The 14,296-nt window shown below is 36.7% G+C and overlaps 1 protein-coding gene across 1 annotated transcript; it reads left to right on the top strand.

Moving 5' to 3' along the window:
• The first annotated feature begins 577 nt into the window (after nt 1–577).
• gpat4 (glycerol-3-phosphate acyltransferase 4) lies at nt 578–11,650 on the top strand. The gene is made up of 13 exons (XM_084399827.1): nt 578–803; nt 2,517–3,054; nt 6,192–6,261; nt 6,357–6,639; nt 7,124–7,198; nt 9,322–9,411; nt 9,575–9,668; nt 9,800–9,915; nt 10,009–10,064; nt 10,152–10,237; nt 10,320–10,448; nt 10,775–10,854; nt 10,977–11,650. The coding sequence occupies exons 2-13, from the start codon at nt 2,887–2,889 to the stop codon at nt 11,083–11,085; spliced, it is 1,356 nt and encodes a 451-aa protein (XP_084255953.1). The 5' UTR covers nt 578–803; nt 2,517–2,886; the 3' UTR covers nt 11,086–11,650.
• The last annotated feature ends 2,646 nt before the right edge of the window (nt 11,651–14,296 follow it).

Consider the following 14,296-nt stretch of genomic DNA (forward strand, 5'->3'; position numbering starts at 1 on the left):
TACATCCGATTAAATAATATTTTCACACTTATTGCACCATTTGACAAATTAAAGCTAGTAATTTTTCTTTCTTGTCGTTATCACAGACGTCTCATTTCATCTCAGGAAAGCTCTTTACAGACACGGTTGTGACCAAGTACGCTAATGTTTATTGGGGCAATATTGTTAGTTTTGGTGGAAATGACATCACTAATAGAACCGTTTTATTTCATTTTAAAAAATCTAAATACATACATACATACAAATCTAAATAAATAAATAAATAAATATGATCGGTTTTCAATAGTTTTTGATGGATTAATGGATTGGATTTTCAGAGTTTGAACGGTCTGGACAAGAGTCAATCAATCAAATCTACATAAAATGCATTTTAAAAGTTTCAAATTAAAAGTATGGTAAGTTTACAAGACAATTTTAGTGTGATTTTTGTATAGCCTAACAACATGGAAAGTGGACTATTAGTTTAAAAATATATGGCCTAAATATTTGTAACAAAATATTATTAATAATGCAGACGCCGCTGGTCTAGAATCGGCTATCCCCGCAACTATTTATTCCCGAAACACGAGCGCACCATAGACTGTAAATGAACAACTGCTCGGAGATCAGTGGGAGGGGCAAACATCCTCAGTCCACCGGAAGCGGAAGTTGTGGATGCTGCTGATCGAGCAACGCGCCGCTACTGATGCTCTTAAACTTGTTGCATAACAACAACAACAGCAGCGTCTCACGTTGCTAAAATGTCAAATTAGTATTTTATTGAGAGGACAAATCAGCATTTAAACGCCATCTTCAGGGAACAGGTCAGTATAAACTGCGGGTTTCATACATTTAAAGACGTTTGGGAGTTTAATTACGTGATTAAAGCTGTTGATAAGCGCTTTAGCATCCAGTCATTTAACGTTACATCTGCATACAAACAATGTTTCATACAACTGCAGTTTTAACCCATTTAGGGTTCATTTAAGATCTAATTAACATTTATTTCAGATGTTAAGATGAAGATTATGCTTTAGGTGTTATAATATAGATATTTAGCTTTTAGAGTGCTGTTGTATTGTCCGTTACAGTCCGTTAAATACTCATTATACTCGTTTAATAGTGTACATTTCATTACTCTGAATCTAATTCTGCTTTAGATGATTAATCATAAAGGGGGAAAAGCCATGTATCATTTTATTTATTGAATAATGCCAAAATATTTGATGTGGACAGTTGTGAATGGAAGCATATGGGTAAGTTAGCAATATTAAATTTGAAATGTAACTTGCAAAATGACAATGCAATATGTAAAATGGCAATGCATTTCTGTATTTAAATTTACATTTGCCACTTCATACACTAGTTTTAATATGTAAATTGAATACATATTTTAATGCTTTATACGTTGCTAAATTAAAATGAAAATGTATTACAGAAATTATTAGATGTTTAACATGTTAAACAAGCAAAAACTGCAGCACAATTATCATTTAAATGTTATTTTTCTTAATTGCATTTACACTCACAGTTGAGACACTTGCGACACATTTAGTAAAGACTAAACACATTCGTTAAATGTCCCGCAATGAATGTAGTAAAATTCAGTGTGCAAATTGAAAATACATTCCGAGCCGATCACACCCCCGCGCCCTCCCACCCTGTCAATCACTGCGTGAAGTTGGTCCCGCCCCCACCGTCAATCACTGCGTGAAGTAATTATTTTGAAAGAACAACGTGTTTTTTGCTAAAAATCAACTTAAAATATTACACAGTGTAGCTTTAAAAAACGAAGCAGCACAAACAAATTTTTTACCGGCACAAAACAGCACAAACAAACAAGACTATTTTGCGTGAATTTGGAGCATGTGGGGGGTTGGGTGACCTCAGAATGACTATTAATATTACAAAAAAAATGTTTTTTTACAGCACAAACGAAGTTTGGTAGGGTAGGTAGGGTGGTGGGCGGAGCCGGGACCAACTTCACGCAGTGATTGACGGGGTGGGGCAGGGGCGGGGCCAACTTCACGCAGTGATTGACGGGGTGGGAGGGCTGGGCGTGATCGGCTCGGAATGTATTTTCAGTTTGCACACTGAATTTTGCTACATTCATTGCGGGACATTTAACGAAAATGCAATCGCAATTGTCTCAACTGTGAGTGTAAATACAATTAAGAATTTTTTTTAAATGATCATTTTGACCGTTTTTGCTTGAACATGTTAAACATATCTAATCATTTCTGTAATACCTTTTAATTGAGCAACTTTTAAAGCGTTAAAATATGTATTCAATTTTTATATATTAAAACTAGTGTATGAAATGGCAAATGTAAATTATATAATTGAATTATCATTTTCATTTTGCACCAAACGTTGCACAAATGTAATGGAAAATGTAAATTTTAATACAGAAATGCATTGCCATTTTACATATTGCATTGTCATTTTGCATATTACATTTCAAACTGAATATTGCTACCCATATGCATCCATGATGTGGAACTCTTCAAAAACATTTTCCCCTCCTTTTTTCCTAGATATGTCAGAAATGGCAGTGGACGGTGATGTGAGACAATTTCAAATAGGTCATTGATGAAGAAATATTCATTCCAAGAGACTGTGAAAGGAGCAAAGATTGAACATTTATGCACATTTATTTATATTTCCAACACTCCTGTCTCATTCAGGGTTTTCTTAACCCTGATGTGTCCCGCAGACATGCCTGTAGCATCGTAAGGTGTTCATTTGATGGATATGGATATAAAATGATAATTTTCCCCTAAATGCCCATGAAGGCTGTGTTTCAGCGTAGGCTTCAGAAATTGAGGCACTATAGAGGAATCCATCAGTCTGAGTTTAGGTAATCTCGTCACTTTTAAATCGTTCCTTCCCTGCGTCTTGGTCAAGATGGAGTCCTACCTCTTCCCCTTCGACAGCCTGATCTGTATGCTTCTGGGCATTTCCTTCACGGTGTGGTTCACTCTTCTGCTGGTGTTCATCATCGTACCCGCAATCCTCGGCGTGTCTTTCGGGATCCGCAGACTGTATATGAAGTCACTGATCAAGCTTTTTGAGGTGAGTGAGACCATTTACAGTGATTATCTCATGATTAAATGACTGAACAAGAAAATCAGAGGAGCTGTGGAAAGTTAAACCAGGTGAGATGGTCTGTTTGTGGTGCAAACGTCTCATTATATAAGTTGGAAGGTCATTCAGGGAGTCTTTTGCTCTGTGTTTTACTACTTAGTTCAGTAGTCAGCACTCTCTCCCTTCACTAAAGATGCCAGAGGCTAAAAATAGAATTCACGTTTGACTGAATTAGTAAGTCTGGAGGGTCTGGCTGTCATTTGACTTTGCCTCAGACTTTAACCTGTGCTGTCACATATTCTTCCATGCATTGTTGATGCAGGAATCTGGCAGTTTGCGTTGGTTTGAAAATGTGTGAACTTCACCCCCGAAAGTATCCGACTACTCGTTTTAGAAAGTGTTTTTTTTAACCACATGAGAGAAATAATTAGTTTTGCTTCAGATCATCAGCATGTAGCTCTTTGCTTGAATTTATGTGAAAATATAAGCATAAAAAAAAACAAAGTCATTAATTGTGAATCCCACATTGATGGGTCAGGTACATTACCATTCAAAAGTTTGGGATCAGGATAAATTTTTTTATTTTTTTTTGAAATAAATACTTTTATGAAGCAAGAATGCATTAAATTGGCCATTTAGGTGACAATAAAGAAATGTATATTTATTCATCAATTGAGCATAATAAGAAATGTTAAATAATAAGGATTATTAGAATGATTTCTGAAGGATCATGTGACACTGAATACTGGACTTCTGAAAGTTCAGCTTCTTCATCATAGGAATAAAATATGAAATATATTAAAATAGAAAGGTTATTGTAAAAATATTTCACTGTTTTTTGATCAAATAAATGCAGCCTTGGAGAGTATAAGAGATTTTCACAAATATTAAAACAACTTTTGAAAATAGTAACTTGTGTTGAACAAACATTTGATTCACAGGTTGCTTTTGCATCAATATGCATTCATTTATGAAATAATTTAAATAATTCTGGTAACACTTTATTTTAAGGTGACGTAGTTACACGATACTACATGTACTGACTTAAGTAAATTATGCATAATTACATGTAACCCTAAACCTAACCGTAAGTACATGGAGTTAATTAATATTATTCAGTATTTATTTGAGTTATTACAATGTTACCATGTCACCTTAAAATAAAGTGTAACTGTAATTCTTAATTGTAACACTGCACATTTTGGCAATTTAGTAGGTCACCTGTGTGTTATGTGCACACAGATTGAATTGACATACTGGTCATAGTATGCATACCGTGTTATAGAAATAATTTAAGTCCTATTGCATGTTTCCATTGGAGAAACAATGGCCTGTCCTTGATGCTTGGTTTTCTCTTTTTGGAACGGACAGCAAGTATCAAAGATATCACACGCTTGGGATAACATGAAGCAAATCATTAGGTCTAATGCACGATTTAATGCAAAAAGATTGACAATACAATGTAATTTGAAAAATTGAGATGCATCATAACCACTTTCTTGATTCTGTCAATTTAATTCAAATCATGAGGTGCCTAAATGACCGATGTAGTCACTCGTTCAGACCGTCTCCAGACTCCCTAAGAACCTCCAGATGGCTGTTTTTCAGTGACTAACTTCCACTTACTCTTTTGTCCGGTGACCCTGAACAGGGGAGCAAAATTTAGTCTGACAAGCAGCTTGACTGTTCACTCTTTCCCCATCCCGACCGTGACATCCGCAACTCCCTGAGTCACAGCATCATCAGCAACCACGAGAGAGTCACTGTTTACTTTCACACAGCGAAAGGACATCTTTCCACACTCGGTGCTCAGCTGCTGTCCTTGCTTGACTAATCCACTTTTAATGATCCCTTAGGGGAAATTCAGATGCAGCAACATCAAATGTTGAGTGCACACCGCACACATGTACATGCATGTGCAGGTATACATAAACAAGGCCAAACATGGCAGATTTGTACAGGGATTACGCAAGTGTCTTAAATTGGTTACAGGAAGTAAAGACTAAAGGCCGATTCACACAGAACGTGTTTTTGCTGTTAAAAATGTGAGACCCAGATCCATACAAACAATGGAAAAACACGTTCTGTGTGACCGGCTCCAAAGAACTTCATTTTACACATTCAGTATATAGATTTTATTAGTTTTGGCAGAGTAATCTGTATCTTACAAAATCTGTATCTTTTGTATCAGCAAAATCCAATATCGATCAACTTCAAATTCATACATATTTCGATACAAGTACATAAACCAATTTCAATACAAGTTTGTTTAACTAAGTAAAATAATATAAGATGCATGATTTATTTTTGAGTTTCTGCATGGACATACAATATAAATTTTTATTTGTGCAGGTCTTATAAAATATGTTAAATTTGATTTTAAAAACTATGCACTACACAGATACTCTGTATTTAGTTCAGTGTGATGTGGCAGGTTTAAGACAAAGCGGTTCTTTTAGCCTGTTCATTTCAATCTGAACTGATTCTTTTAAGTCAAGTGCTCTGGTTTCAAATAGGTTTTATAGATTCCAATGTGAGGTTGGTAGATGCTTTGTGAATCATTTTAACTGAATCGTCATAAAGAACTGGTTCCACAAAACGATTCGTTCATTGCTGACCCATTCTTTTTAAAAGTTGAACTGTCAGTGGATGGTGTGTATGGGCTCATATGAGGTTTTCAGGGGCTTTGGCTGAACTCCAGGTCTCCACAAGGACACATGGATCAGCCGTTGTATTCTCCTCCCCGGTGGCTGTATCTCTGTGGAATTGGCGCCCCCAAAGGCTGTTTATCGCTTGAATGTTGTTTGTTTCCCCGTCCTCATGACAGCTGGGTGAGTTCTTTTGGGGTCGCAGATCAGCCCGCCATTGGGGATACAAAACAAATGTAACAAAAGGAAGATTAAGTGATCCAATTAAGACTCATGTCATGTAATTCCATAATGAAACGCGTCCATAACAAGATGAAATGGTCAAATAAAATAAATTTTTCACCTTTAATTTGGACAAACACCACAGTTTTGGCTTTGTTACTGCGATACTACAATGGACACAGCAGGATACTGTTCTGAACCATTACAGTGTGCAGTTTATTTCATTTGTCTGAATAATTCTCATTCTTCTTTCAGTGGGCGACCTTAAGAATGGAGCGAGGAGCCAGAGAGAAGAATCAGCATCTCTACAAACCCTACAGCAATGGTGAAACACTAAAAAGATCATTCACATGAGTTCCCACCAACGTCATATTTCCGACATTGTCGTAACCCTGCCATTGTCCCCACCCCACCCCACAGGAATCATTGCTAAAGAACCAGCGTCCCTCGAACAGGAGATCCAGGAAATGAGGCGTGGCGGTGCAGAGCCTGAGTTTGACATGTCTGACATCTTCAATTTCTGCCGGCGAGGCGTGGAGAGCATCGTCGATGACGAGGTGACCAAGCGCTTCACAGCGGAGGAGCTGGAGTCCTGGAACCTGCTGACCCGCAGCAACTACAACTTCCACCACATCAGCACCAGGCTCACGGCGCTCTGGGGGGTGGGCGTGCTCATCCGATATGGGTTTCTACTGCCACTCAGGTGAGAGGGAGATCGATGGATACTGCATGAATGCTTCGTGGACGGATATGGCCAGAGTTGTGGTTTTCAAATGGGACTATTCAATCAATTAGACGTGATGAACTGGCTCTGAAAAGATTTTGTTTCGGTTCCAGCTTGCAGAAATATTAGCAAACTGATGGAGCCTAAGTGAGAAATAGTCGAAGTACTGTGTGGCACAATTCCAAACCTTAAAAACAGATTGGACTTTAAGGATTCACTGGTTTTAAACTGTCAGCACTTTTAAGGCATCAGCAGTTTTAAGGCCTTACGGTGCCCAATGCTAAGTGCTCAAGGATAAACGGACACCTTGTATTTTTATTCAAAAGACCTATGCCGAAAAGGCTGTTTGTAATCTCCACTAGCCCAGGATGATTACTCTAATGCAGACATAATGTTTGTGATTATGTTAAGCTGTGTCCTTCTTTAGATCTTGCTTTTAACATTTGCCGTGTTGCTCCTACAGGGTCACGCTTGCTTTTACTGGTGTCGGTCTTCTTGTGGTTCAGTCGTCAATCGTTGGCCTGTTTCCGAATGGAAGGTATGTCTCGGTACACTTCTGAAGGTCTGAGGCTGTTGAGTTGGGTTTAAATACTTGGTCACAACATCTAATCATTGTATTTGTTTAGACTGTATGTAAGGGAAAATATACAGTTGCTAAATAAATCCCAAAAATGTTACAAGGATAAGGGTTTATTTTGCTACTTTGAGTTTACACAGCTACTTATTAGCTAATTTTCTGGCCCACAAAGGCAAAAACAACATTAACTACACTTTGTCAAAATTGAGCTATGACTGAATTTGGGTCTCTTAGACTATGATCTGTCATGTGACGCAGCAGTTTGGCTCAATTTTGCTGTGATTAAATGAAAACTGTAAAAATGTATAATATGCACTACCGTTCAAAATTTTGGGATCATTAAAGCTCCAATATATATCTTTTTTGTCGCATTTTCAAAACAATAACAAAGACTAAGCTTGATGATGCTATGAAGGAGAGTGGAACGATGGGAGATGTCGTTTTTACCATCCAGAGATGTATAGAATTCACGAATCATATAAATTATTTATCATCTAATAAATTAGTTTTTGTATTACCTGTTCATTTGATCACACTATGTTATGTCATCGTAATGAATTAGCCAGCAGGAACGTGAAATGTAATGCTATATTAGCCTGTTACTCATATGTGACTATTTGTCAAATGATTTGGTGGGTTAATGCTGCGCAGTTTTACACGTTTAAAACAATCGTACTAAAAGTACATTTGAACGAACCCACAGTATGTTCAAGAAATGGATAGACTTGGTCACCGGACTTAATAAAAAGCGTTACTGATTCAAGTACAAACAAAGTGCAATAAAACTGTATGTGTACAATAAATAATATATATTTGCTTACCACTCTATTAAAACACATGCGAGAGCGGAGTCTCTGTGGACAGTCAAGCCCACGTTTGTCGCGAAGCTCTCCTCATCCTGAAAATGCCACGCCGATATTGATTCTTGTTTTCCCAAAGTTGATCTGTTTACGGTTTTGGGATTTTCTGTACTCGTCAATCAATAATTGTGAATCATGATGACTGAACGACACAACAGCGGTGTGTGAGATATTGTATCATAGATTATGCATAGATGCCTCATTAGCAGTTTACGCATAGCGGCCCATTGAAACAATTCCAAGATATTGAGGAATATATGTATTGAATCTATGGTTTCTACAAGCGGAAACCGATAATATGTATTTAGATATATATTATTTAAAAAAATATAGCGTGGATATTATGTCATTGATAGGCGACAATGACCAAGGACGAGCCATTATTAAAAACTGGAATTTCTCTTGATTTACAAATCCTTGGGAACTTTTGGTATAATGTAAGTACACAACTGCATGAAATACCACACTGTGAAAGTGTTTTTTGAAAATTTTATTACAAAAATCTTACCTTTTATAATTAATAACCTTTAAAATGACTTTTATTCCGCAAAGACACTTTAAGTTGATCAAAAGTGACATTCATAGTGATGCAAATAATTTACTTTTCAAATAAATGCTTTTCTGTTTAAAGAATCCTGAAAAACTTTATCACTGTTTCTACCAGAATGTTAGCAGCACAAGTGTTTTCTACTGTCATAATAAAAAGAAATGTTTCTTGAGCAGCAAATCAGCATATTAGAATGATTCCTGAAGGATCATGTGACACTGAAGACTGGAGTAATGATGCTGAAAGTTCAGCTTTGATCACAGGAATAAATTACATTTTAAAATATATTCAAATAGCAAACAGTTATTTTGGATTGTAAAAATATTTCAAAGTATTACTGGTTTTACTGTATTTTTTCCATCATTGGAATAAATTAGCAGTTTTCTATTGTAATATATTATGAAATGTATATAATTTACTGTATTTTGAATCAAATCTTCTTTCAAAAATGTATAAAAATCTTTCCGACCCCAAACATTTGAATGGTAGTGTCAAAATCAATCAAGAGCTGTATAATAATACTTTAAACATATTAGAAAGTGTCTGTCTTTAGTAATAAGATATAAACGCATGCATCTATTGGCTAGTTGGTCTAAACGTTCTCAAAGACCCATTAAATCTCTTGTTCCAATGTAAAAGTGGTTTGTTTACAATGTTTTCTGTGCTCTAATGTGCAGAATGAAGAATTATCTCAGCGACAAGGTTCATTTAATGTGTTACCGGATCTGTGTAAGAGCCCTCACGGCCATCATTACCTATCATGACAGGTATTGACACACAAACACTTCAATATTCCATTATTAAACATTATTATTATTATTATTAGAGTTGTCATGTTGCTTGGTGACTACAGCTACACATCTGTATGCCTGTTGCATTGTTTTATTTTCCATATTTCTTACTATCCACTTACTTTTTTTTCCCTTCAAGTGAGAATAAACCCAAAAACGGAGGAATCTGTGTGGCCAATCACACCTCGCCTATCGACGTCATCATTCTGGCCAGTGACGGATGCTATGCTATGGTAGTGTGATGTTTGTGTTTATAACTTTGGTTCAGTATTGATATTTAATGTAAAATGAGTCCTCCAGTTTTACTCGCACCGCTCTGAGCTGGCCTCATTACACTAGCAATTAACAATTGTGTGTGCATCAGGTGGGTCAGGTCCATGGTGGTCTGATGGGGGTCATTCAGAGGGCGATGGTGAAGGCCTGTCCTCACATCTGGTTTGAGAGGTCTGAAGTGAAGGACCGACACCTAGTGGCCAAACGGTAACAGTGCATTTACTCACATGCATCCATTTTCTTACAATTTGAGCATTTCTGTTTGACACAAATGTATATATTTTTTATATATATATATAGTTTAAGTGACCACGTTGCAGATAAAAGCAAACTACCAATCCTTATATTCCCAGAGGGTGAGTGTTAAAACTCCTGTTTATAAATAACCATTTCATAGTGAAGTATGTGTGGAATAAATCAACTTTTTTTGGTCTTTTCTGAAGGAACTTGCATAAACAACACTTCAGTCATGATGTTCAAGAAGGGAAGCTTTGAGATCGGCTGCACAGTTTATCCTGTGGCCATAAAGGTAAGAACAACCTCTTTTATGTTATTCGTTGTCTTCATCGTCATAAAGTGGCTTTAAATTCCTCTGGCTGCTGTTTTGGCAGTATGATCCTCGCTTTGGTGATGCGTTCTGGAATAGCAGCAAATTTGGGATGGTGAACTATCTGCTGCACATGATGAGCAGTTGGGCTATTGTGTGTAGCGTCTGGTACCTTCCACCGATGAGCCGAATGGTGAGGGGTGAAGCTTCAAAAGAGATGAAAAACTACCATTCAAAAGTTTGTTTTAAAATTCAATTGATCAAAAGTGACAGTAAAGACATTTATATTAATAAATAATATATTATTATAGACTAAAATAGAAAATAGTTGTTTTGGATTGTAATAATATTTCACAATATTAATATTTGCACTGTATTTATGATCAAATAAATGCAGCTTTGGGGAGAATAATACTCAAAAACATTAAGAAGTCTTTCAGACCCCAAACTTTTGAATGGTATTGTATTTTTATTTTCTCCAAACCCTTCATTATATTTAGGTGAGTTTTATTTTTCCAGGAAGGAGAGGACGCTGTGCAGTTTGCCAACAGGGTTAAAGCGGCCATCGCTAGAAAGGGAGGACTGGCAGACTTGTTATGGTTGGTTCCTCTTTAAAAAAAGTGTCAGACACAAATGTAATATGAGTTGGGACTTAAAGAACACACATGGACATTTTAAAATGGAATAAAGCTTAAACCTTTTGTGCTCTGCATGCTCACAGGGATGGTGGACTGAAACGAGGGAAAGTCAAAGAAGTTTTCAAAGAGGAGCAGCAGAAACTTTACAGCAAGGTTTTAGTGGGCAGCAGCGAAGACCGCAGTCGCTCTTGAAGAGATGCAGCTCTGCTTGACTTCACACGTGCTGCTCGGCCCTAGACTGGCCCCTTCCTGAACCTGCTCGGACACAGCTGTAGAACTGAACCGATGAAGTCACTCGTGAGCCGGTGGGAAAGCTGTGTCGCCACTCGCCAGACCCTCGGCTCACTGCTGCGCCTCAGGAGCTTTTGCATTGTTGCACGATTGTCTCTGTTGCTTTCAATTCCTGGGCTGATTATGATTTACGTTTGGAGTGAGAGTTACACATGGCATACTTGAGTGAATTTTTTTTATTTTATATATTTATTTATTTTTTTCCTTCACAGTCTGTTTCAGTTTTGAATTTTTGTGCTCTGTTAATGTAATGCATGATGTCCCAGGAGAAGAAAGAGTGGAAGAGTTTGAAGTGATTTATTTAAGATTGTGTAAAAAAAGTGAAGGGATGATGTGCGTAGAACTGTGATGTTGATAGAACCATGAAGAACAATGTCTGTTAAGTGTTTAGCTGCTCAGATCATCTCCTCATGGCAGCCTCTCTAGTGTGCTGTTTGTTCTTTTTTTAATACACTAGTTTTTTTTTAACATTGCCTTCGTTTACTTTTTCATTTGTGATATATCCATAAAGTATGGAAGCTTGTTTCCGCCACAAAATAAAAAAAATTAAATGATAATTGCGACTTTTAATCTCACAATTGCGAGTTTACATCTCGCAATTCTGACTTTATTTCTCAGAATTGCGAGATACAAAGTCAGAATTGCGTGAAATAAAGTCGCAATTGCGTGTTATAAAGTCAGAATTGCGAGATACAAAGTCAGAATTGCGTGAAATAAAGTCGCAATTGCGTGTTATAAAGTCAGAATTGCGAGATATAAAGTCAGAATTACGTGAAATAAAGTCAATAGCGTGTTATAAAGTCAGAATTGCGAGATATAAACTCGCAATTGCGACTTTATATCATGCAATTCTGACTTTATAACACGCAATTGCAAGTTTATATCTCGCAATTCTGACATATTTTCTCAGAATTGTGAGATATAAACTCACAATTGTGAGATATAAAGTCCAATTCTAAGGGAAAAAAAAAAGACCTCAGAATAGTTAATCTCACAATTCTGACTTTATAACACGCAATTGCGACTTTATATCATGCAATTCTGACTTTATATCTCCCAATTGCGTATTATAAAGTCAGAATTGCGTGATATAAAGTCGCAATTGCGAGAAAAAAAGTCAGAATTCTGACTTTATAAGACGCAATTGCGACTTTATTTCACGCAATTCTGACTTTATATCTCGCAATTCTGACTTTATAACACGCAATTGCGACTTTATTTCACGCAATTCTGACTTTATATCTCAAAATTCTGAGAAATAAAATCAGAATTGCGAGATGTAAACTCGCAATTGTGAGATAAAAAGTCGCAATTATCTCTTAAAATGTTTTATTCTGTGGCGGAAACAAGCTTCCATAATAAAGTGTAGGGCAGTGTAATGAAAAAGGAAAATCATTTAAGTTAGAATGGCAGGTCAAAGGGTTTCTACACCTTTTTTCATTCCACTGACCTTTGTCTCGCGTTTTTATCAGCAAAAAATACATTGTGTGATTGCCTTAACTTTTAAAGGGGTGGTTGATTATGATTTCACTTTTCTAAGTTTAGTTAGTGTGAAATGTTGCTGTTTGATCTAAAAAGTTACAACACTCAAAGTTCAAAGCAAAGGGAGATATTTGCTTTTAAAGAAATTGCTTTTTAAGGACTACAACAAACGGCTGGTAGGAACTACACGACATTCCTCCAGGGTTAGTGACATCACCAACCCCAGAATTTACATAAACCCCGTCTCCGGAACACGATTTAATGATTATCATGACAGAATATGCTAATCAATGACTAGAAGATAACTACACATAAGCTCCATAAATTCATCAACTTAACCATTCAGAAATGTCCTGTTGCTTCTACATGTCACTTCTTGAGTCTCTCCATCATTATCTGACTCCGGTTTGAACATAAAAGGCTAAAAGTTTTTGAATTTTTTAGTGCATGTCTGTGCGAGGTAAAATGCCTTGAGCTGTTGAAGCTCCGCCCTCTGTGCCGCGAGCAGCAGCTCATTTGCATTTAAAGGAACAGACACAAAACGGTACGTTTTTTCTCACCCTCAAAAAGTGACAATTTTAACATGCTATATAAAAATATCTGTGGGGTATTTTGAGATGTTCCTGCCGATTCCTAGGCGAACTCAACTTCTTCCCTTCTGCATTTTGCGCCGTTTACTAACTTGTGTGTTTATAGCCTATTAAAAAATAAGCGTACTTTTATGTAAAATCATGGTTTACCCAAGGGGTTCATTTACAAAACGTTTAATTTCTGAATACTTGTTAAATATAGGCTTTTTGTCAGCTTGATTATTAGCATTATCAGCAGATGTCGAAATTTGCACAGTAGGCCTACCTCCCATGATCTAAAACCAATAATTTATTCCTATAGCCTATTAATAACAAACGGCAAACATGGGATCTATAGCCTAGTTATACTATGAACAAACTCCATGAAATCAGCCCCATGTTGGAAGAAGTTTCTATCAGTTCTCAAACAGATTGTAGAATAGGCCATTCAAGGACGACACAAGTTTTTAATACTAGAAGATCCATCAACATGTTCTTTCTTTCAAAACTCTTTATCATTGAATCATGTTTTAGTAGATTGTGATGGTTTTAACCCGGTGCAAAACCTTTTTTACTCAGTTAACTCTTGAATAATTTTTTTAACAAAGTCAGACATCTCCGGTTACTAAATGTAACCTCGGTTCCCTGAGATGAGGAACATTGCATCGGAATCTAACGCTTTAGGGAAACAAGCATGAGATTCCGAAGCAATGTTGAAGTGACTGAAATCAAAAGGCAACCTAATAGCTAATAAAGTTTTTAGCAAAACTAAATTGTAAAAACATGGTATAGTTTTACCATAATTTTTTCTTGCCATGAAAATAGCCACAGAAGCTGACATGGCATTAAAAAACAAACAATGACATCAGCAGAGATGTTCATGCTTGGTGTGACTGCACAGATCCTCCATATCTCTAAGCTCCAGAAGACCTTTACAAATACACCATAAACACGGCTGACCCCTTTTGTCTTATTGGCACAGGCCAGAAACACAAACCGATTTTGTTGTTCTTAAAGGGCATTTAGATTCAAAGCTTGTGGCAGACAGATGAGTTTGACAG

Source organism: Rutilus rutilus (assembly GCF_951802725.1).
Source record: "Rutilus rutilus genome assembly, chromosome: 25".
NCBI classification, from domain to species: domain Eukaryota; kingdom Metazoa; phylum Chordata; class Actinopteri; order Cypriniformes; family Leuciscidae; genus Rutilus; species Rutilus rutilus.

What these genes read in the sequence shown, in the direction of transcription:
- gpat4 (XM_084399827.1), top strand. Translation starts at nt 2,887, where the DNA reads ATGGAGTCCTACCTCTTCCCCTTCGACAGCCTGATCTGTATGCTTCTG. An exon ending in GGCCTGTTTCCGAATGGAAG is followed by an intron (nt 7,199 to 9,321) that starts GTATGTCTCGGT and finishes TCTAATGTGCAG; the next exon opens with AATGAAGAATTATCTCAGCG. An exon ending in GTGACGGATGCTATGCTATG is followed by an intron (nt 9,669 to 9,799) that starts GTAGTGTGATGT and finishes TGTGTGCATCAG; the next exon opens with GTGGGTCAGGTCCATGGTGG.